This window comes from Excalfactoria chinensis, chromosome 5 (assembly GCF_039878825.1).
Source record: "Excalfactoria chinensis isolate bCotChi1 chromosome 5, bCotChi1.hap2, whole genome shotgun sequence".
In the NCBI taxonomy this organism is placed as follows: Eukaryota; Metazoa; Chordata; class Aves; order Galliformes; family Phasianidae; genus Excalfactoria; species Excalfactoria chinensis.
The window spans coordinates 35995801-36020860 of NC_092829.1; the positions used below are offsets into that span (position 1 = coordinate 35995801).

Genomic DNA, 25060 nt, shown 5'->3' on the forward strand with positions numbered 1-25060 from the left:
CACTGGTGACATCAGCAGCAATTCTGGATGTAGTGGCAATGAACAACACAACTTGTTAGAAGCCCCTACTAAGAAAAGGCACAAAGGAAGCAGTCTGTCAGAGCCAAAGCTGTTGTGGGAATACAGCATGCAGAGAAGACAGGATGAAATGCTAGTCCTTAGGTTTAAGATGAAGCATGTGGGCTGCTGGGTGAAGAGTCAATAGTCTTACTCAGTCTGATTCCAGTGTTGCAATTCACAAGACTAGCTTAAATGCCATGTCTTGATGGATGCCCCTTTCACCCTGCCCTTACTAGAGTTCCATTTTGCCATACACCATGTTATTGCTCAGGTCACAAAGCCTGCTAAAAAGCATTGCCACCCCCCAAACTAAACCACAGATCACACAGAGCCCCAGACCAGAGTCAATTGAAAAAGAGAAAGATGAAGAAGAAACACGGTCTTACGCAGAACTGAAATGAAGCTGGTTTTGTCAGCCAAAATCCATATTCCAAAGCCCAGGATCACAGCGCCCAGAATCTGAAACAGCAAGAACAAAACAAATATTTGTCTAAACTAATAAGCCAGCTATAAGAGGCAGTAACCCTTATTCACATTTCCAGAGGAAAAACAACTGCTTTTTTGCTGTTCCCACCCATCTCCCCCATGGTATTCCTCCCAACATAAACAGGATTAGCATGACTCCAGGAAGAGAACTTCAGCCAACTGCATAGGAGCCCCAGGTTCTGCTTGGCAGACCTTCACACCGTATTGGAGGAAGGTTCAAAGCAGTCTGATGAGAAGATGCTACAACCTTGCACAAGTGCACAGCCTCTCTGAAGATCCAAGGGAACACAAGAACATCTAGCATGTGATTTAAACGATTTTTGGAATAGAGAAATCTGACTGTATGGGACCAGGCTGCAAGCCAGCTGCCACAGCATTAGATAGCTGGCAGCTGGAACCTTCCCAGGAAGGAAATTTTGGGCTTGTCAGGCTCTGCTACAATGTTACGGCTCCAGCCTGTGAACACACAAGACCAGTAGCATTCACTTTGCATACAGGTTCCCAAGAGCAAAGGGGCTTTTCTTCTTCCAGAGCCAGGCTCAGGCATTTTGTCTTGTGACCCTATGTTATGCCAGAACACCCAAGCCCCTCAATACTCCAGCCAACACATCTTCCCACCAACTGTTATGAAACATCAGCCACAGCCTGTGCCTCATCAGTTTTATCTAGGGGAAGGATTAGCAGAGCAATATCTCCCTGTGAGTACTCAGCTGAGTCCAGACCCTAAATGACGAAGGTCAGAGACATACAGATTTCTCATCTTGTTTTGAAGGAAGAGGAGGGAGAAAAAAATATATATTTATTTTGTTTCAACTTCTGGATATCACTGTACATTGAGGTCATTCCAACTCCAAAATCAGGATCGTAACACCACTACGCCACGATGAAGTTACTATGCTGAGAAGTCTGCAGGATTTATAAGAAGCCAAACCTTGTGCAATGTGGGCAACTTAAAGTCACAGAGTGGTGAAAAACACTGGTGCAAAGTTCTAAAATACTGTAAAGGAACAAAGGAAGGATAAGGGTAAGTGACACGCCTCCAAAGGATGTGAGCTGCAGGCAGTGCTTCTTACACCAGCAGGATTTCAGTAGAGGATGAAGCGAGGTACTGAATAAGTGAACAGGACTGAAGAGAGAAGGTGATTCTGTGCTTCCTTATAGAGTGTTCACATATATCAGGGAAATGTCAAACCACCACCTGAAACAAGCTGGCAGAGAGTGCCACATGGCCAGGCATTGTTAACACATTTCCAAAGTTTACTCTGTGCTTCAGCTCCTCACACAAAGACGCCTTTCTGAGCAAAGATAAAACAACACTCTGAAATAAGCTGCTTGCAAGCTTCCTGGCTTGGCAGAGGAGGAACACAGCTCTGGGGGTTAAACTAGAAAGTCACCAAGCAAGTTGCCAATACCTGAAGACCAATGAAGTAGGGCATCTCAACTGCAGGAAGCATACTGCTGTTGTTTCTCAGTAAAAAACAATATACTCCCACCAAGACAACGGTAACAAGAATCTCTGCATCATATCCCAGTGTGCTGCACAGCAGCTCTGCATCCATTGGTCAAACTGGAAAGGAAGGCCCCTTGAACATACAACAGCTGGAGGCTCCTAAAAACTCCTCTTAAACTTTGTATTCACAGGAACTGCTGAATTTACAGTTTGAGGCAGTCTCACATTTAAGCCAGTCTTCATAAAATATTTGTCTTGAACAAAGATGCAGACTGGGCTTTGTGTGACATCTCTTTTGGCTCACTGACCCCGAGATGTCACCTCAGTTTTGCTGCCACTGACAAAACACAGAGCTCCTGCTGAGCTGAGTTCCTTGGAAGTTATTTGTTATGAGGCACTCTGACTACCCAAAGCCTGTTTTCACTTGGAGCTTTGCTCTTGTCCACAGCTCATGTATTTGCCAGGAGTTGCTGCTTAAAAACACTAAAGGGGGAGGGCAATGAGAAAAGAAACCACAAGGAAAAAACACTGCTCTGTTTACAACATTATTGTTATCTCCTAGCAGGAGGCTATCTGCTCAGTATCCGCAGGAGTTTCTATACACAGCTTCGGCCATCAGCTTGGCTTCAGTCCCTGCACCTGATGCCCACAGAGTTGAATTTCTCTTTTCTGCTTGCCCTACAGCCCTGAAGCAGAGCATGGATGTCTTTTCCTCACCCCAGCAATGAGGATGTCACCCCAGATCTCAGCAAGATCCCCATCTGAACCCAAGCAAGGAGGATGCAGCCTCCTGAAGGCAGTTTTCCATAGCATGGATGTCTTTTCCTCACCCCAGCAATGAGGATGTCACCCCAGATCTCAGCAAGATCCCCATCTGAACCCAAGCAAGGAGGATGCAGCCTCCTGAAGGCAGTTTTCCATAGCACAGCTCAATGAAGAGGATTATGAAAGAACTCTGCTGTCAACCAAGCCCTAAGTTCTGAGAAGCATCACCACTGATAACTAGAGGCTTTGTTTCAACATGCAGCCTGTTCCATTTACAGAGGTGATTGGAAGAACTGTTTTCCCTCTAAGGAGAAGCAGCTGCTGTAGCCTGTGCCTACTATCCAAGGAAGAAACATGTGAAGTTTTAACTAGAGAAACTAAGCTTATACCCTAAACTTATGTTTTGGCAAATTCTGAGACATGTAGGAAAGCAGTTCAAATAACCTTTTCCCCTATTAATTAAAGCAGGTCAAACCTTCCCCCGAAACAGGGCTCCCAGACTGCAATACACCACCAAGTCCCTGAACTACTTCAGCTAGAAAAAAAGGACCTTCTTACAGTCCTCCGGCTGTAGAGAAAAAGCTATTTCAACAACTAACTTCTATAAGTGTGACTGCTTGTAGAGCACAAGCCAGCTAGAAGAGCTGCCCAGCTCCCAGCCATCACTGTGGGCTCTGACTGTCCAGCAGCACAAGCTCCAGAGGGCAAGGGAACAGCAGGGGCTTCTTGAGCTCAGAGCCAGGCACTCTCTATAGCAGAGCTCAGCATCAAGTGCAGCCAGCACAAGGGGTGCAGAACTTCTCTGTGCCAGAAGCTCACAGCAGTGCTGCAGCAGCAATTTTTCTACTGGACTAAAGGTGATCTAGAAACACCCATATTGTATAAGCTTGGGCATCCTCTATTCACACCCTGAAGAACTGTAGCAGGAAAAAGCTTCTTGGCTCAACTACTTCCTATGACAGACTGATAGCAATAGATACTGCTTTCCTCAACATCTGGCACATGCAAAAGGCCTGCCACCAGCTGAAACAGCTCAAAATCTTCACTCCAGAGAAGCACCAAGCTCCACAGCAGAACAGTTCAGCTTCAAATACTCACTTTCCATGGGGCAGCCTTAGGGGAAAGATAGCAACCTGTTGCACAGCACAACCGTGCAGGAACAGAGAGCAAAGCTACATTCAGGGGCAAACCAGAAAGCAGTGCTCACCTCATCTTGCCTTCTTTCCCACCTTGACCTCCCAGCTTGGCCCTTCCTTTCCCTAACATGCCACACAAAGGGTAGCAGTACCAGACAAGCTATTTTCTTATAGCAATAAGGAAAGTAGAAACCACCTCCCTCCCCAGAGCAATACCCCACACCCAGAGGGCAGCAACAACACTGCCATTTCTGGCCCTTTGTTTGCAAAGCATCTAAACTTCATAATAGGATGCATGTGAGAGTGTGTACCCCCCTAACCCCCAAATGATCCATAAAAAGAGCTCAGACTGGATTACCTTTTGCTGAGGCACATGCTAGAGAATAACTATCCAGAGGCCTACTGCTTTTCTCCAGCCAAGCCCTCCCCAGTCTGCCCCCACCTCCCAGTTCCTTTTCAAACAGGGGACTTGGACTAATTCACTTTGTTAAAAACCAGAGCCAGCCTTTGGGACTGAAACAAAATTAGAGCTGTTCTTTGAAGTCCCGCCTGACCCATTTAGGAGGGCACTGCTGCGACTTGGCAGGTTTTGTAGTTTTGCTGCTCAGGGGCAGCTTTGCTGCTGCTCTAGATGTAGAGGAGAAAGAAGCTACCACATCTCTCCATCCAGAAAAACTCCATATGTTTGGCCTTCCATTCCCACTGCAGGAAGTTAGACGTGTATACTAGATGCAGCAAGTGTGGACCAGGAGCAGAGCACCTAGCCATACCTGGAGTCAGCAGCTCCAATGTGCTTCAGGAGTTCCATTCTCTCTTCCAAAATCTCTGTGTCACTTAATAAACATACTGGGCAAAAATCCAGAAAAAAAAACAACAAAACACAACACAAAACATTTCCAGCTAATTTCAGTTCCTACTTACTCCACAGACACCTGCAATACTTACAAGGAACAGGAGATTGAAGAGGAACAGGAAGTACTTGGTGACTTTCAGGCAACCAGACCCCATCTTCTCTCACTTAAAGGATCTACATGGAAAGCAGAACAACAAGAAGCTGTTAGCATCAGGTCCCTCAGGCAGTTTGAACAACATCCTCACCCCATGCAGAGCACTGCATCACATGGCAGGTCTCATAGAAGGCACACTAGAAGCACACAGTGGACAGACATCCCGAGCTGCCCTTGAGAGCAGCAAGACAGGACAACATAGTCATTACAAATACAGCTGCTGCAAAGACTTCCTGGAGTGTGACAGATATCAGATGTTCCAGAAGGGATTTAGTCATGCATACGCTAATTCCATCACTATTTGCATAGAGTTTGTGTTAACAGCATCAGCCACAACACCAACTGTAGCTACTAATCCAGATGGAGTGAAATGATGCACTGATCCAAAGATAGAGACCACAAGACAGGTCCCTCAATCTGAGAACTCTCATCATTTTGTGACCCCTGAGCAGCTGAGGGAACACTGAGTCACTTTGTAGGGTAGCATGAAATCAAGCTTCTTGTGTGCAACTCTGCACTGGATGGCTCAGCAACACTTGAGAACCAGCAAGTTACTCACATACTGCCAACTCTGCTCCAATTGCAAGACATGTAAAATTTCAGAAAGTGCCTATTTCCAACCATATAAGTATAAGACAGCATAGGATGATGGACTGGGATGCTGATGTTAGTCTGTTGGTACCAGCCATGCAAGTTGTAGCCTGACGAGTGGCTAGCATGCAACAGAGAGGGGAAGAATGGAACTACAGTGCAAGTCTTTGCCCTACAAAGAATATAACTATCTGTATTTGATCTTAATTACCATGCCTAGAGCCTATGTAACCCTGCATGAGAAAAGACAGGCAAGACTGCTTTCAGTATTGAGAATTAGGAAGCATATTAGCAGTAAGTCCTTATCAGGTCTTTGCATTACAGGACTTCAGGAGTAAATAGGACTGCATAACTGTAAAGTACAAGTTCTCACTTGTCTGACAGCAAAGAGCTCAGAAGTTTCTGACAAGGCCTGCAGACCATCATGGGGACTGGAGTTGTACTCCTCCTGGGGAAGCAGCGCAGCTGACTGACACATGGGGACAGCTAGGGTGAACACCTCAGAAGTCAGCTTTCCTGCTTCTCCTTCCTGTCCCTGAGCAGCTACACTTCCTGCAGAGGGAATGGAGATCTTAAGTTCCTTGAAAATTGCTTTGGCAAGCTCCTTGCTTCAGACAGCCCACACGCTGCTGCAGTAAGAGGCAGCAGTCAGAGGAAGAGTAGAACAAGATGAAGCATTAGTCCTGCTGGGAGGAACCAGGCCCAGTAGGAAGCAAGGTCAGCAGTGCTTCCTGCTGCCAGCCTGGGTGTACCAAGGGTCAGAGGAACCTAGCACACTCTTTTGTTTCAATTAAAGGCTTTTGCTTAATCTTATTAAATATTTAGGCTAATTCTGGAGTTAAACTGGTATGCAGGCCTTGTTACAACCAGCTAGTCTGCCACCAAGCAGCAGGCACCCTCCTCTACCGTTTAGGTACCCTCCTCTACCGTTTAGGGAGCCAGGTCCCCAGGCAATGATGGACACCTGCTGTGGAGGATTCAAGAGCTCTGTTACCCTTTGACCTAGCCATGCAATAAGCCAGACAGATCTCACACAGGCCATCAACCTTCTTACCAAATGCCCCAACCTAGGTGCAGTCTCTGTTTCTCAAGCCCAAGGAGCAATTCCCAGTGCTTGCTCCCAGCAGGGAGTAGCCACATGCGGCCCATCTCTGACTCTGCCCCCTGCTATTTTGAGTAGTTAGGAAAACAGACTTGGTGAGATATTAGAAGTGTTACAATAGTTACCTAAGGTAATTACATTGTCAAACAAACTCAAAAGAGCTGCTGTGGAAGAAGTTGTGCCTGAGGTGGCAGAGTAAAAGATCTGCTTTCAGGGCCCCTCTATTCCCAGCTATTTAAGGCATTCTAGTTTTAATATTTTATTAGAAACAAAAAAAAACCTAACTGCACATCACAGCATTACATGCCACTCTTACCACAGGGAGATACACCTCCTTCATAGCTCCTAGCAATAAAGAAACAATTCAAAGTACAGTTTTCAAGCCCAAAGTAAACCAGGTCTTCAGGGCTTTTCCCTGAGCCTTTAGCGTAACTCTGGATTCCACATACTGAAATACAATATGTTTTTCAATTCTCATGTAATCCTTACTAAAACTTGACTTCTGTTCAATACATTAATGAAATTCCTCAAGATCCTAACTTCTAAGGCTGCAGAAGCAGTCACAACATGAGCAACACCATAGAAGCAGCAGCTCAGTGAAAGTCAAGATGGGACAGATTGGGAATATGAGTTTGGAAGTGTCACAACCAGGCAAACCCACAGGCCCCAAAATTTGTGAGTTTCTCCATCTGGCTTGGTTGCTGAGCCCAGAAGCAGGCAGGACTTGTGACATGCATAGCACAGCTCTTGTTCTTGCCCTTACCACTGAAGAGCTCACTGCTTGTCTCTGGCAGCTGCCTAAATTTCCAGCCCCAACATCCTGCAGCAATGCGTGCAAAGGTCTAATAAGTGAAGCTCACAACTTTCTGACTCCACTGTTTGTTCACAGTTGTGCATTGTTTTCTCCTTTTCCTCTCCACCCTAATTGCTTTCATCATTCAGATATTTTTTACATGTTTTCCCTACACCCATCCTTCACTAAGCAGTCCCACGCAGTCTTTTCAACAATCCCACCCACACGCCTCTGATTTTCCACATCACCCTGCAGAGCGATGCCAGCTCTGCAGAGCACTTCACAAAAGACCATACAGTCAATTTCCACAGTAGAATATTCTCCCTGCCTCTCCTTCCCTATTCTGTGATGACACTCAGGGCTGTTCAGACCTGTCTAGCAGCTCACTAGGGCAGTAACATCTTGGTTGCATACATGACATGGTTAGCACCGGTGTGGCTAAATCTGAACTAGCAGGGTGCTCTGCCCCAGGACCTAGGAAGAAGGCATTCCTAGGCTAGAACTTTGGGTTTCCAGCAGGCAAGACATAAGAGGAGACTGAGCAAGCCATGCAGCACCAGGGATGGCTCCCTACCCCTTGCAGCATCTCCAGCTTTCAGGCTCATAATGATGACAGCAGAGTCAGAGTGCGAAGCACAAAGCCCAGGACACGTGCAAGGAGCAGCAATGGAAGAGCATCATCTTGTTCCACAAGATTGGCTGTCCTGGAAGTGGGTGCATGCAGATGTTATCGCCACATCAGTCAAGGTGTGGGGAGGCAAAGTTAATTTTTAATTGCAAATCTGCAGTGTCAAACTAGACTCTGCACTGCCCCCACCTAGCCAGCACTGCGTGCTTGGTGCTCACTGGAGTTTATGACGCTTGGCTCAGGCTGGCTGGTACGTGCCTGTGCTGTGCAGCCCTGTGGTGAGAGCACAGCCTGCTGCAGCACCAGTCCTGCTCCCACAGCTCAACACCTCAGCTGCCAAGATCCTGCACACTATAAATAAGGGACTCATTTGTCAGTGTGGCAAAAGAGAGGAGCAAGCAGGAATAATCCTAACACAAGCAGAGTAGACTGGCTTGTGTCTGTGCTTCACTGAAGGAAAAGCTTTGTTCTTCACAGAAACACAGGTGCAGCAGCCACCACTGTCTCAGCTCTGCAGCCCATCCAGTGCTCACAATGCTTTGCATCTTGTGCCCAATGCAGCAGCTGAGATCACTGGAAGAAAATGGGAGTGCTCAGGTGGCAGAACCGCTCCCCCTAACTCACACAAGTACCTGTGCCAAGGTGGGGGGCTTGCCAGAATTCCCTATTGCAGAAGCCAGATAAGCCACAAAATGTAGAATTATTTGAGGAAGGAACATTTAAAGGCCATCTAGTCCAACTCCCCTGCAGTGAACAGACAACTACAGCTAGATCAGGTTGCTCAAAGTCTGGTCTGATTTGACTTTGAATGTCTCCAGAGATGGGGCATCCACCATCTCTCCAGGCAATGTGTTTCAGTGCTTCACTGTCCTTATTTTAAATCAGGACAGATCTTTGCAGAATCCAGAGGGGATGACAGAACACCCACAGAATGGTCATTCATGCTCCTATAGACATCTGCATGCAGGACGGCTCTGAAGGCCACAACCTCTCAGTATGGGAGGAGCCCTCACCCACAGAGCACAGCTAATGGGAATGTTTGACTTTCCATGCAGGTGAAGAACAAACACTTGGCAATCAGGCAGCCTTGTGGTCATCTGGTTGAGAAACTTGACAGCTTGGCACAGCAGTGCCAGTTAATGAACAAAGGCAGAGTTGCTGAGCCTCTTCTAACCAAGTACAGCACTGCCCTAAGGCAGAGATCCGGTAACGCACAAAGAATACCCAAGGGAGTTCATCTTGTTGACATTACAATTCAAAGGCCTTGGACTTACAGTACACCTGGGACATACGGCTTGTCTCCAGCAAGCAAACAACCACCGAGCCAATGAAATGCTCAGGTCTGAATTCAATGAGCTTTTCTTCAAGCTCCGCTGAGATAATACCAATTGCGTAGTGACCTTGAGAGCATAAATATGATCACATTCATGGTACAGACTTTCCAAACAGCATCTCTTGTTTAGTTCCAGCAGAAAGATTGGAGGGACAACCTGAACCTGGAAGATTAGGGCTGCTAATAGAGGCTGCGCTCCCAAATAGGTCACTTCTGGGGGAACAAATAAATGCCTGTGGAAGAGGCACTGAGTCAGCTATAGCTTCTAACAAAGTGTCAGGGAAAGTTAGGAAAAAAACAAACAAACATACATATACATGTTTGCATAATATAACCTTCTGAAACAGAAAACAACAGGGAGAAAATGATTATGGGGGAAAATAAGTTAAGAGGAAGAGTCTTATCAGTCATTACATCTACTCTAGATATAGTTGCTCCTTAAGTAGAAACCATTGCCTCTAAGCTAGGGTAAAATGCAACAAGGGTTCAACACAAACAGCAGCATGGCTCTCTCAGCCTATAAATGGCAGCACAACAGACTGCTTCTGCTTGTTCAGGTTTGGGACAGGTATGGTGACACTGTAGCACAAGTGTCTGCCAGACATTTGCACACAGCTCAGCTACACTTGCTGCCCTAGAGCAAGATGGGTCAGCAGTCAATACCACTGACAAGACCAGATTTCCAAGCAATGAGGTTTTTTTATCAGCTTATAGCACTGAAATAGATTTGTTCCCAGTGCACCTGATAAGACACGAAGCCTTTCAGTTTCATTTCTGGAGCAAGCATACCGTTAAGTGCAATAATCTGACCAACACACCACACAGTGAGATGAGAGATTAGAAAGCACCCCAAGGACTCTTTATGGTCACAGAAGTCTTTCAGCATGTTTTTCAACAGCAAACCTACGGCGCATTTTGCAGAACGGAAATATGTATTTTAAAGATGTGATTCTGATGTGTGAAAGGAAGTGATCAGATATTTATAAGTCACCGCCGCTGCACTTACAAAGAAACCAATGCGCATTTTGGTATCAAAGAGCAAAGCAGGTCTCACAAGAACCCATGATCCTTTCTGGGTGTTTGAAAGAGATGCAAACAGATTTTAAGAACACCTGCACCTCCCACTTCAGTCAGAGAGCCAACATTTAAAAGCATGGCTTCACTCCCTACAACTTGGAAATGGAGAAAGTTCTTTGCTATTTTCAGTATACGCACACATGCTTGCCCAGCACGACAATACTTGCAGGACACTCCATTCCTCCAATTTAAGCAAAATTTTCCATTCAGCAAGACCAGAGATACAAGCTTGCCAAGAGAAAAAAGAAAAAGGAAAAAACAAAACCCCAGAACCTGTTCCAGACATCTTTTGGTTCTTCCCCTGCCAACTCCCCCGACCTCCACAAACAACCTTACCAGAAATAACAAAAGAAAAAGCCAAAATATTGCTTTTGTTTGTTTTGCTTCTTGATTACCACCTACTAGATCGCTATTTGTGTAACTTCAGTTGGAGTCCAGAGAGGTTCCTTCACTGACTTACAAACACCACGGGTCACATCACAGTGAATACACACATTTCAGAAAACTGGTTGGGCAGCTCTGTCACTTGACTACACAGGCTATTAAATGGCTTCAAAACAGAGACCAGCTCAGCTTTGTGTGTTCCTCCCCCTCCCCCCCCCCCCATCTCCAATACTGTTACACTGTAAACAGCATCTCTGCAACAAACTCCTGCACCAGCTCCCCAGGGAGGAAAAAAGCCAAGGGGCCCACCAAGCATTTACCATTGGCGTCAGGCTCGCCAGCCTGGAAATCACCATACAAGCACAGGGCAGGCTCCCAAGCCTCTCATGTAACTGTACACAGCTTTCCCAGAGGTCAGCAGAGCTCATCCAAGGCTGCACAACCCCTCCCATTACAGTGTAGCTTAGGAGATACCTTCCTCAGACTACTGCCTCTCCAACTCAGTGAAGCCACCAGAACTCCAGGCACTTCTGCGGGTGAGGAGAAAACCTTCACGCCAGCTTTTATCTAGCTAAGAGACAGAGGTTCCCTGTCCCTGCACGAGGAGCCATCAGTAGTACAACTGATTTTATCTTTGCCTCCTCCTACATACGACGCAAGAAGTCAAGGTCAAGGACTTTCTACTGTTAAGTTCCCTTTCAAAACAAACCGGTTCTCAGTTACTTCCATTTTCTCAGATGTTAGGGCAGATAACTACAGTGTGTTTAAACTCAGCACACCCGCGCCAAACACATTTCTGAGAATTTACAGGCATCTGCCACAACTGGAAACTGAAGTTTCCCATTTCTTATGATTCCTTCCAGGAATTAGCAAGGATGTAGGAAAGGTGAAGAAATTCACTTTACAAATGTGAAGTTTTTGTCAGCTGGGTGCCTTGGTTGGAACTGGAGCAAACACACTCCAGCTTTTCCCACCTTGTAGCCCAGGAATGCAGGCTTCTGCACAGAGCAGTGGATGGGCTGAGAAGAGCTGGGCACCCCCAGCAGGAAAACAGCTAACCTCAGCTGTGCTCAACCTCCACTCTCCCCAGCAACAGCAGGCTTTCCAGCAGCCCAGTCCATAACTAAAGCCAGGGGAGCGTGGGAGGATGAGCATTCCCTCACGCTGCAGTCTCTAGAGGAACGTGGACACCCTGCCAGGACAACCAACTGCCTGCCAAAGTGCTCAGGTCCCATGCTGCTGGGGATGACCAGCTCTCCAAAGAGCTGAGGTATCTTCTAGCCCCAGGATTCCCCAAAGAAATTCCCTCCTCAGGGCCCATCCACGTGATCTTGGAGTGGCAGAAAGGAAGAACAACAAATAAACACCTAATAAAGCAGAATTCCTCTGGCTCATCTTTTTGAATGGCTGTGAAGCTTTAGAATTAAGTCAGCTTTCTCCAACAAGAGATGAGACGGGTTATTAGTGTAATCATATCACATGCTCTGTATCAGATTCTTTGCTGACAGCAAAGTACTGATCCCAAGAACCCAAGGTTTTAACCCTTCAGCCCCACAGACCAAGCAGAGCTGGAGCACTACCGCAGGTCCAGCATGACTGGAAAGTAGCATAAGTCCACTGATGCAAGGAGGTGTCTTAGCCCATAAAGGGATGCCCCTGTTGGCTTGTTCCCAGAAAGAAACTCCTTACTATTTATGATGTCAAGAATCTTGTTTTTGCCAAACAGACCATTTGCTAATTGCAGCATCCTCTCAATTTACCAGCTGCCTGCCTACAGCTACTGAGCCACCCTGCTGCTATGCTACTGTTTTGGCACTGGTAGGTGTGACTGCAGCACAGACCACAGATGGATGGCTCTAACAATGCAAATCAAGCAAGTTAACAGGTATGGCTTGTCCAGGAATCTCTAAAATCAATGGGACAGAACCATTCACAAGAAAAAAAACATCACCACATTTGTCTGTTCTCAGTGCAGCTGCCTGGGGTGAAGATTTCCTTCTGCTGGACTGCCTGAGGTCAAACGGATGGGACACCGCAGCCCATGGGGGTGGCCTGCCTGTGCTTAGATGGCACTGTCATCATGTGGACAGACATTTTGCAACATCCTGAGACTGGGCTGCCCAGCACTACCAGCAGGCATGAATGAAGATAGAAAGGCAGTACTATTTATAGGCAGCTAAAGTTGGAGGCACACTTCTTGACCCAAGCACACCCCTCCCTCCAAAATGAGAGTCCAGAGGGGAAGAAAAGCCCTGAAGTACAAGAGTTCAGAGCACAGATGTTGAGTATTTCTAAACAGAAATACCCACCTGCAACCACATTTTCCGCTTCTCCTCAATAACACTATGTCACACCTGTGACAACAGCAACCAGACCCCTTGCTGATCCCACCACTGTGGCAGCTCTGAGTCAGTTTCTGGAGTAGCCAGTCCCAGGAAGAGCTGCTGCAACATCTCCAAGAGTACCATAGCACTGCCTAGCACTTCTACCGTCCACCTTTGCAGATTCTAATCCTCACTCTTACAGAGACGAATAAAGCAGTAGAATAAAGCACTTTACTGTAAAGGGCATCATTGTAAACAGCAAAACCAGCACAGGCTGTTGCAGAAGCTGCAGCAGAGTAGTTTTGTTCCTGACTTAACCCCTCACTAAGTTCAATGCCACAGGAAGGAATGTCAGCAGACAAAGCTGAGAGATAAAGGTGTGAGGCTCAGCCAGCTAGAGGAGAGGCTGCAGGGCTTTCAGTTTTACTGCAACAGAGAGCTCTGGCAGCTGAGGTACCGCACACCTGGGTGCATATAGGAGTTGTGCTCCCAGCTGGCAGCTGTGCTGCTTGGCAAGTGACCATGGCAGGCCTCACTGAGCCATGCAAGACATCGCTCAATTTCAGACTTGCTGCCCACACTTAGAATAGCCCCTCCAAAGACCATTCAGAAAGAAATAAAAATCTATCCACCCCAAGAAGCATTACATGCATAGGCTGTGGACAGAGCTGCTTGAGGCCAAGAGGAACAGACATATGGGATATGTTCCCCAGGAATTTGGCAGTTAAAACAGACAGCAAGACTTCCAGTGTTGGGTCTCTTCCAGGAAAAGGAGGGGCTTCTCACTGTCCATGGGGATCCACACATGGCACTGCCTCCAGCTGTCTGGAAAACAGGCTGAGTCCAGCCAGAACTCAGGCAGGCCAGGGGCCTCAATGTTTCCCTGAAAGGGTCTCCTCTTCTATATTTAGAGCACATACGCTTTGGAAGACTGTTTGATGGAGCAAAGTTAGAAAAACGATGGAAAATTGCAGTTCTGAAGTGATGGTTTTTTTGTGATTTTTTTTTTTTTTTTTTTTTTTTTTTTTTTTTTTACTTTAATGCAGAGATAAACGCTCCCTTTTTTGAAGGACAAAGAAAAAAGAAAAAAAAAAGACAGGGTTATGTTTCATCTTTAATCAGCAGACTACAATGCAGATTATCATTACTTTTTAATAGAGCCACAGAAGTTTATTTATTTATAATACTTTTCTCTGCTCTGCCATGTTGGACTCCCTTCAGGGAGTAGGGTTTAAGGGAAGTAATGCTATAAAGGGATGGAAAGTACTGCAATAATAGTGGGGTGACAAAGCCTTTGGCTATAGCAAACAAGCCCAAATGCAGCAGCCACAAAGTAGAAATGAAAGAAAAGAGCTGCTTACTTTTAGAAGACCTCAGGTAGGTAGGGATACCCAGCAAGATACCCTTGCCAACCCTTAGATGAGGTCTGGGAAGGGGTAGATCCTGGCTCCACTCCTTCCGGTCACTCAGGAGCACTGCGTGCATCTGAGCTCCCCTGGGTTGGCCCTGCCTCCTACCAGCTGCTCAATCACTGCTTCAGGCCCTAACCAGCATTTCCACTACAAGGGAAGACATCTCTACTTCCCATTAGTTCTGCAATATCTATCAAGCCAGACTTAACTAATAACAAACTGCAACCAGTGGTTTTTCTCCTTTGGCAGGAGGCTCCCAGTGGGAGAACAATCCACCACAAGAGCAGAACTTGGGTGATGATGCTCTCCAGAGAGATGCTGGCATCAGATCAAGCCGCAGGCGAGAGGCACCATGACCTCCCCTGCAACAGGCTGGCCCAGATCAGCTCACACGCCACCTCGGTGGATGTTTCCCCTGACAGCAAACACCCTATAGTGACAGAGAGCAGCTGTTTAGACTCCTGTGGGACAATGCCGGATGCACAGCCATCTAGTTGTATACACACCACTGGGTCTTGCTGGGAGCCGACAGCTGGGTTTGCAAGAAGCTTCCCATCTGCCTGGAGCTGATATGTAGCAGGAACTCACTGTTTCACAACAGCATCAAGTCTCAGCCACCACCACAACACTGACAGCCTTGGCTACTGTGCCCCACAGGCTTGGAAGCCACAATGAAACACAATGGAAATGGATACAGAATCAGCCTCTGAAACCACAAGCAGAACTGCGACATCAGTGCAGCCTTTGAAGGCATTAAAGCCGCTTGTGTCATTCCTCAAAATAGCCCCCACCTGAAATAGCCTCTTGTGTCGAGGCAGCAGCTGGCTTAACACCACTTTCATCATACAGAGGTTCCCACGCACCTTCAGCAGCAGGACCTCAGGCCCCACAGTTGTGTTACAGGAAACCTTGGTGCTGCACTACAACACCATGCTCTGCAAATGTCAAGTGCTGCACAACTGCCTCAGAACTGAAATCTTCCCTCATTAAAAGAGATTCCTAAGAGAATGCACAGGTTTACTGCACAACTCAGAGGGATTGGCTCTTCAGTTACTGTGTGCAGTGTCTTTAGAAAACCTGTGAGAGAAAGAGACCTAAATGCAAAGAAGAGCTCAGCCTTGTTGGGAATATCAAGGCAGCTCCTTTCTCTCTCACTGTTTTTTTCCCCAAAGAGATATCAGTTAGAATTGCTGCCTGCCATTTGAGCCCTTTTTCTTCAAGCACGAGGAAGATGCTATGCAACAGTTGCTGTTTCTACCTGGTTAGTACAGAACTCAAGGCAACAGGAGTGGGGGTGGAGCTCTGCTGAACTACAGGTCCCTTAACCCAAGCCCAGCTCAGCATTCTGGGTCCATGCTCAGTCAGAGAGCCTAGCTCTGTGAGCAAGAGCAGCAGAAGTGCAGTGACAGGACATGAGGCAGTTTACCTGGTAAAAGCCTGCACTAGGAAGCTGAGGCCATTCCATTGAAGCCACCCAGGACTTGACTCATCCCAGTGACTTAGTGCATGCTCACACATGACCAGCTCCATAGCAGTCAAGAGGATGCTCCAACTGTGCCATGTTGGCACAAGATGTGGCTCAGACCCGGTGCCTGAATGGCATCCTTTTGTGTGAAGAGTCTACAAACAGCTCATTTACAAGCAGGAAAGGGATGAACTGATCTGCTCACATACAGGCACGTGGGTCCAAAGTCTCAAAACACACTTGATATTAACATCACTGAACACAGCCCTCCTCTTTAACTGCTGTTCACACATATGGCATAGTCTCATTTTCCAAACAGCGCTAAGGAAGCAAGTTTCAGGACCAAGGAGAAATTGGAAAGGAAAAAAAAAAAAAAAGCAGAAAAGGAGTAAGACGTTCCCCAACATGGATATTTTTGCTGTAGAGCACCTAGCAACCCAGAAATGCCTCTGGAAAGATCTAACCTGAGTGTCTGAAAGCCAGCATGCAGCCATTTTATGCAGCAGAGGAGTTCTAGTTAAGTTACATTTCAAAATTGGTTCCCAACCAAGTTACAAGTCATCCATCACAGGAGACAAGCCAACTCTGGATGCCTAGGGTTTACTTATCCATATATCATAGGATGACAGCAGCAGCCTTTGTGCTATTAGACAAAACAGCCACATCAAGTGACCATGAAGCCCTTCTCTGGAGCAGGTCTGACAAACAGGCTTCTTCATTCCCAACAGGGAGAACTGCATTACAGCAAGACAGTGCCCAGCCATGCAAATCACCATAGACCAGCTTCTCCACCTAATTAATCTTTACCCAACCACCCAGCGGGGCACTGGCAGGTGGCTGTGGGAACAAGGACAGTGGATTGCAGCTGTGGGAAGGAGCGCATGGCTCCAGCTCTCACCTCTAAACTCTCTCTTTCCTTGTGCCTTTTGACTCCAGTGCAATTATTTTTGCCTACAAGGGGAACTCTGCATTGTATAGCTTCAAATTTCTGGGCTAAGGTACGTAGCTCTTTCTAGATATTATTTCTCCAGTTTACATAGCCACGGGATTACCAACACGCTGGAAGAGATAAAGCTTACTGCCAGGCAACAGCTTTGCAGCAAAAGCTCTTTGTAACACACCTGTCTTACTTAAGGCTGTGCTGCAGAGAAACTAAACTAGCAGCATCCTCAGCAAATGCTGATAGTCCTTTGCCAATTTACAACTCTCCTGATGGCACAGCAAAGCTAGCAAGCTCCTTAAAGACAAGCAGACCATACACCTCCATAACAAGTGTCAAAAATTGAGCACATGCACTGCTTTTATTTGGCAGCGTCCCAGTTCTGGAGCTCCACCAAAGAGAGAAAAGAACTAGAACCAGGCAGCCTGCACATGTGCCTCTTCCCACAGGAGAAAGCCAGCCTTTGGCTTATTTTCCTTCCCCCATATTGGATGAGCCCCAGGCTGCCTGGCATTCCTGGCTCTGCTGTGTTTGAGGGGTCTTACTTGGATATAGGGACAAGACCCCACCTGCATGCTCTGGTCCCTATCCACCTTAACAGGCTTAAGTTTTATTCCCTTTTTCTGCTATCATCCATGGAGCAGCCCCTTTTGCAGAGCTGCCCACAGTCATGCCTCATCTGTCTTCCAGGATATCAGCTAGCTCTGAATCTGTCAGCGCGCAAGCAATGATTTCAGCAATTTCCAGCATGCAGTTCCTGGTGCTTCACTTATCACCCTGTCAAGGTGCAAGTCAGCCATTAACTACCTCAGCCCTCGTAATAAGAGGAGCTTTCAGCAGAGCACACAGCTGAGCAACAAACAGGCTCTGCCACAGCTGACTGCTCATCCAAAACTGGCAGCCTCACGTCTGGTGCTATTTTTCTGCCTTGCCAAGAGACAGCCTCTTCCATATGTAAGGACTCCAGAACCCACAGTGTTATGATCTACACTCACAGGCAAATGAAAGTGGAGAGCTAGGAGAGGAAGGTGCAGATGTGGTCTATCTGTGTTAGAAAGATGAAGTTCATGCAGTTAATTCTGATGCATGCAGATTTTTTTCAAATAGAGTCCCCACTTGCTGCACAGGCCCAGGGGAAGCAGTGTTACCTCCCTCCATCCCTCCAAGGCACGCACAGTTTGAGCGCTGCTGCACCACACCTGCAAAGCAGGGAACCAATGTCATTTCCTGTCCATCAGCAAGTAGGAGATAAGGAAGAAAGTGGCCGCCTCATGCACCACTCAAGCGGACCAATACTGACTACTTCATATGGCACAGGGCATGGTCCACCTTACAATATTGCTTTGGATTTCCCGTAACAGATCCTGAACTATCAGCGCTCAAGGTCCATGCAGCAGTAGTTCCTTTTACCTCTGCTGAGTGCTTCCTGCTGTAGTAGTCCTACCAAAAACCATAGCTACTGCTTGGGATGGAAAGTGCCTTCACGCCTGTGAGTACCAGATCTGTAAAGTTTCCATACATGCCTTTCCAAATTGAACATCTGAATGAACATTGAATATTGAATGAACACCTGTTGCCCTAGTTGGCCTCCTGCAGACTTATCAGTGTGATGCAAGGACAGAGAGATACATGAGAGGGATAAAACCTTTCCTCAGCTACAACTGGATGAAAAAATTCATATTAAGACCCATCACACTTAATGAGGGGCTTGAAGGCAGGGGTGGCTCAGGTAATAAGAGTAGGAGACTTGTATGGAGCCCCACTTGAGTATCTCCCACACCAGCTCACAGCTGCAGGTCATGCTACACCTGTCTGTCCCAGGACTAAAATAGAGACAACAGGAATGGAGGAAGTCCAGATGAGCCGCATCGCTAAAGCTGCTAAATCCTCTTAAGGGAGGAACTTCAATGGGGTAGGACAGAGATTGTCTGTGGGAGGGCTTTCTCCAAGCACTGATCTTGTGCCCTGCTCCATTTCTATTGCTTGCAGGTAAGAAGTGAGCAAATGCTGCTCACCAGAGGTGGTGGTTCTCACCAGATGCCTCTCTCCAGGTCTTCAGAGCAGAGCCATTGCAAAGGGACCCTGAAGTATGCTGACAGACTTTCAGACAGCGAGGCCCTGGCCATATGCCTCCACTCTGCACTCCACAGCCAGCCAGCAAACGCCAGAGCTGAGGTGTGAGCCCAGTGCAATGTGAAAGAGGGATTTTCTCAAGAACAAGTTTTGAGCTCCGGTCTCACGCACAGGATGGAAACACTAGAGCTGGTCCAAGCCATGGGAACACTTCATCCTGAATGAGCTATATGCACTTTATGGATGTACTAAAGCCAACGTTTAGATTCCAAGGCTTTTTTTTTTTTTTTTTTTTTTTTTTCCCCAATACTGAGTGCTCAATTTTATGTTAAAACACATGCAGCAGAGCTCCTGTGCTGTGGAATAGAGATGGCACACCTGTGCAACAGCAAGCCCTTATCCATGTATCAACAGACTGGTTAGGAATCACACTGCGTGGCAATTCACAGCCAACATCCATCCAGCTGCTGAAATTCATGCAGTACACAGAATCCTGCCCTTCAACACTAGCTTGGGAGAAAAAAAAAAGACGGCAGAACAGACTGGACCCCACAACGGTACCGCAGCAGGGCTATGACTGCCACAGTCGCGTCTCACCCAACTCGCAGGAATCAATCAGGATAGAACGCCGCTGTGGACAGCGGGGCTGCCCACATCCCACGGGGTACAGCCGGGCACACTCAGCCTCCTGAATCTGCCTTTTCCCGCAAGGACGACCTCATAGAGCCGCACGCAGGACTGCTCTGCGCCGTAGAGACGCCTTTTGGGGTACAGGAGGATCCCCCGAGCTCACCCCCACCCCCCACCTCGCGGCCCCTGCCCCACTTGTAGCGTAGCTCCACCAGCGCCGTGCCGGCCGCTAACCGCAGCCCCGCCATGAGGCCGCCCGCAGCCCGAGGAGAGCCGGGCACAGCCCCGGGAACGCAACCTGCCTGGGCCGGCTGCGGTGCGAGGCGGCCCCGCACAGCCCGGCGTCACCGGCCCCGTCCCGCGGAAAGCCCCCCGGCAGTCCCCGGCGCTTCGACCCAGCCCCGCACTTCCACCCACCGTCCCCGCACCGTGGCCCCGGGAGAGCCGAGCCCCATCCGGGAATGGGCCCCCGCGAAGCAACCTCGACCCCCTCCTCGCGGAGCCGCTCCGCACCTACCTACCTTTCCGCTGTGCTCGGCGCTCCGATCGTTCCCTCCGCCGCTCTATCCCTGAGCTGGCAACCCGACCGCGGGGCGGAGCCGGCGATTGCGTTCAGCCAGATCTCGGGGCGGAACCCACCGCCCCCAGGCGGCCCGTCCGGGTGTCCCGCACCCGACCTGCGTGGTGCTGCCCGTATCTAGGCTCTTCTAGGGTTCGTTAGGTAGCGACCTGAGCGTTTGAACACTTAAGGCCATTCGTCTCTCTGTGGCTCTCTGCAGGGTGAAGCCAAAAATTCCAATTTGCCCAAACAGGTCTTTTCGCTGCCCCGGTCAGCCCTGCGCACATCAGCAGTGCTGCCACATTGTTTCCATGCAAGCCGCGCTTAGCCCTCGCTCGGCTGCTTTGCACCAGCGATTACAGTGCTGCGGTGACAGCGAGGTGCCGGGCTGCTGACCGCTGCCATTGCATTGTTCTCTCTTCTGTGCAGCGACCGCTGCCCGCGGCGAGCTCACAGAGCTGCTTCTTTGTTCTCGGTGTGCAGAATAACGTCACACCGGGATCCTGCCGCTGTTTCCTGGGCAGAAATAAACAGCGAGAAGGCTATCCAACAGGAGTAACGCTCCGACTCCTCATTTTAAACGTGGTAAAGCCACAGCAGCTGAAGCAACCCTGGAATGGGAAGGTTGAGTGGTCCCTCATCCTTCTGTGAAGTTGTGACCACACAGTGGGTGAACACAGGCCCCACTGCACTCACCTTCTTCATGGGCTTTGGGTACCATGAGCAGGGAAGGGCCATGGGCCTCTGGAGCACAGGTCCTGGGGTGGGTGCTAAGGCAGAGCAGAGAGAGTGCAGTGGAAGCAGAACAGGTGACTCACAATGCTTTGGGCTTCTGTAGGTGTGGTCTCAGCAACCCTGCTTCTGCAGCCCTCCACTCCTGGTACCCTGTAAACCATCTCTGTAAGGCCAACTGCTAGCCTAAGATTTTGCATTGGGATCATTTGGATCAGTATCCAGAAACCAAATAATCCTGGGGGAATGGCCTCCCTACCTGTTGGTAGCTTTCAAGCAGTTACCCTGAGTAAAACCACCCTGTTCTCAAATAAAAGTTTGAGGAGAGCTTTCTCTTCCCTCCCCTCTTTAATGGGCGTTGTCCTTCATTTGAGCACCTGGTCAGACTTTCACCAGTTGCCTATAGAGGCCTATAAATGCTCACTTATAAAGGTGCAAGGCTCTGGGACTAGGTGGAGCTTGTTCTGTCCATCCAGCTATCTATTCACACACCCACTGAATATTCCTCGAGTATCTGACCCAAGCCTATGTGTTCTGAGCACAGTTTATTACTGATTCCTGCAAGTGTCCTACTTTGAGAAAGGAAGTCTGAGCTTGGAACATTCCCCTTAGGATTAGTGCAAAGGCACTAATGTGTGCAATGTTTTTCTAAAAGCAATTGGTTTTAAAATAAGAAGTGATTACAAGGTGTGGCGTTAATGGATGGCTTATGCTCTGGCAGCTCCCATGCCCAAATGAATTTGTGTCAGTGGCACTGAGAATAGGATATGCATTAGCAGGGACAGCACGGAGGTATGTATGCATCAGTGACTGCATGTATAGCTAGTTATGCTTCAGTGCCACTCAGATATGAGCCAGTAAGTCTGTAGAAAAGCATTAGGTCCGTATCACTGAACTTTCTGAGAACAGGGGGTGGGTTTTAAAAGATAGCTTGTAGAGACCTTGAGTTTCATTGAAAAGTCCAAAGTGAGTCACTCTCTTCTGAGAGCTTGCAAAAGGGTGTAGGAAACCATGCAGAAACAGATCTGTGGAGACACTGCAGCTGAACCATACACAGATGGTAAGCTAAAAGCCCAATTATAAACAGCATCTTTTACAACATACACAGTAGGCTGGGTTCTTGGCTAGCAACAAGTCAAAAGTGCCTGTAAGAAAACAGAGTGGAGAAGCCCACCATTAATTACATGGCGTGTAGCAGCTAAGATTGAATACCCTTTCAAAGGCAGAAAGACACCAGCCCAGAGATCACTCAGCTGATCAGTCTGCTTTAGCCTTGCGTTATCTTCATTTCAAAGCACTTTCTCACAGATGAATCCTCTCCTTTTTAGAAAGAATTAATCTCTTTACCCAATCATGTCTATCTGCCTATTTTGCAGATAGAAATGAGAGGTCTTTGCATTCCAGCCCAGGTACCTAGGATGCAGCCTGTTGCAGGGTCTGATGCAGTTGTACAAGTGGCCCTTTCAGGCACAGCACTGCCTTTACTATACCTTTGGGGCCATTTGCAGCCTTGCTCTTTGTTATGAGAAGCTCTAGAGACTTAGGTTTAGCACAGGATGCTGCTCAGTGTGACATTGTACTGAAGCAGGATATGAGCCCTGAGTTTTTGCCTTCACTGATGTAGCAGCTGCTGAAACAGCTGTTTGTATGCTACAAAGCAGTCTCAGACAAATACTTGTCATTAAGGAGAGCACTGTTTAAGAGCAAGACATATGCAGATTCACAATGTTTGAGTATTTGTTTCCTTTAAAATAGTCTTTGAATTGGCCTGACATTACTGTTAATCTCAGAGGGGAAGGATCTGTGTGCCAACAGGGCCAGAACAGGGAGGAGATGAGAGAATGCAGTGTCGAGTGCTCCAGTAAATTCCAGCTTAAACAAAATGTGACCAGACAACCTACAGTCTGCAGTCGGTGTCTGTTTAACAACACAGCATAAGATATAGAGCTGGAATACAAAGCACCAATTTTGTTAAGTCCAACCTTGGCAGAAGTGTTTTCATGGCACCCTCATGGAATCCTCTTCTTTTATTTGCCCAAAGCTGCGGTTTTATCAGATCTGGGATGGGGATTAATTACATACAAAAATAATGATGGAGCGAACAGCAATAAAAGTGCCGTGGTTGCTGGGACTTGGGGGGAATACTTTAACTCACATTAGGGAAAAACGTTTATCAAAAGGTATAATTTTAAAGCGGTCTGTTCTGTTTCAGGACTGATTATTTTTAAGAATACTGTTTCAGAGCTTCAGAGAAAACAACTCAGCTTTAGTGGTTTGAAATGATGTTCCTGGTGCCAAGTTGCCCTCACCTGGCTGAAGGGAGAAATGCAGGCAAGCGAAAGATTCCGGCAGAAGGGAAACCTGCGCAGAGAATGCAGAACATCCCGAGCTGAAAGAAAGCCACACAGACCGTGGAGCCCAACTCCTGGCTCCCGACAGGGTCGCCCCAATTCAAACGCTACTTTTGAGGCACGGCAAAGGGAGTGAGACTGTCCCCCTGGGACACTGCAGGACGGAGGAACAGCTCCTCCTATAGGTTGGTTGTTTGGGACTTTGCATGAGACCTTCATGCCAGATGAATCCCAAAAAACATGACAGTCACTAAGTAGTTCTTGCTAATGCTCCTGAACTCTATGCAGTACCTGTGTATGCCTGGGCTAACAGCAGCCAGGGTGTGACCTTATGAACCTTGGTGGAGGTAGGAATTAACCTGATTTATAATTCTCTTCACCTATTTTACAGTAATCTTTGACAACCAGATGTGGTTCCAAGGAGTTGGCATTCAGGCTCAGTCCCTTTAAAATTGTATAGATGTGGATGAACACCTGAACTGAAGTAAACATCTTGGGCTGAGAGGAATGAACATTACCCAGAAATGAGAAGAGACTTCCTTGCTGTTGGGAATGTGAAGGGACAGATGCTAGATGCTTAGACCGGGTTAATTGCACACTCCATAGCTCTGGAGACCGGTGAGAAGCTGACTCTTTCAGTCCAGCTAACATAAACACTTGAGAAAGCCCAGGGAAGGAGAACTCAGTTCAAAGTCTGCCAAAGGAAATGAAAATACTCAGGAGCTGATATTGGCAGGCTGAATGTTTTCTCATTCAAACTGGTGCAACACTGGCATGACTTACCTGAAGGAGCAAAGTGAGTGGATCAAGCAACCCTATGACACTAATACTTCTCATGCAAGCTCAGATCCATAAGGGTATTTAGAGGGCTTAATTCCCTTCAATTTCATTTCTGAAGGCATCCAAGTACCCTGCTACATAGAGCCAATTTTGAATTTTGCATAGAAAGTAGCATCTTTCCCACTTTAACCTCCCTGGTCCTTCTCGTCAGATACATCTTTCAGTGCCCACATGGGCGAAGAGGTTCCAGAGTGCTTCCCAGGGTCACCATTGATGCTCATACAGCTGCAGCAAGGCACATGTAGAAACCAAATCCTCATGGTCTACACATAACTTGTAACTGTCCATGTGCTTCTATTCCACTTGGTGTCTCCCTTTAGTCTCAAATCGGGGCTGGATCTCCAGTATTGCTCTCTCGGGGTATGACTATTTGTTATTTGCATTATAGAAGTACCCCAGAGTTTTAGTTCAGCAGCACAACTCCCTAGTGAGCAGCAATGCACAGAACCACAAAACGAGACTCTCTTCCCCTCTCTCCCCCTCTCTTCCCCTCTCTTCCAAGCTGCATAGCTTTGCTGTTCTCTCCTCATTCATTTTAAATGTTTAAGAAATTAAAATACTTAGTTTGCGTTGTTTTCTCTTGAAAATAACAAATTTGTTGTCCAACTTAATCCAATTCACATTATCCGTGATTTGACTCACCCTCTCACCAGTGTTGGATTTTGCAGGCACATGAGTGAAAAACAAAGCATTACTTCACTGAATTCTAAATAGCATTTTTTAAAGGGATGAATTCAAAATAATGTCAAATAAAAATGCAGTCTTTGTCCTTGGTGCAAACAAAGGAGATGGGGGAGAATTTAAGAGCACTGTACAGTACTTTTAATTCTTCTGTGTATTCCAGTGGAAAATTCTGGGGAGGGAGGAGAGGTGATTTAAACCTTCATATACCAAAATCCAACATCTTTATGGCACATTAGAC

At 47.4% G+C, this 25060-nt stretch overlaps 1 protein-coding gene across 2 annotated transcripts in view; it reads right to left on the bottom strand.

The window, feature by feature from the left end:
• Positions 1–20687, bottom strand: part of CD82 (CD82 molecule) — a 34535-nt gene extending 13848 nt beyond the window's left edge. Inside the window, exons 1-3 of one of the 2 annotated variants that reach the window (XM_072338778.1) lie at positions 20178–20687; positions 4843–4924; positions 447–519 (exon numbers count right to left, since the gene is read on the bottom strand). In XM_072338778.1, the coding sequence (XP_072194879.1) occupies positions 447–519; positions 4843–4905 (136 nt within the window). In that variant the 5' untranslated portion in view covers positions 4906–4924; positions 20178–20687. Of the gene's footprint in view, positions 1–446; positions 520–4842; positions 4925–20173 lie in introns of both variants that reach the window. The other variant, XM_072338779.1, reaches the window with a different exon arrangement.
• Positions 20688–25060: the final 4373 nt, after the last annotated feature.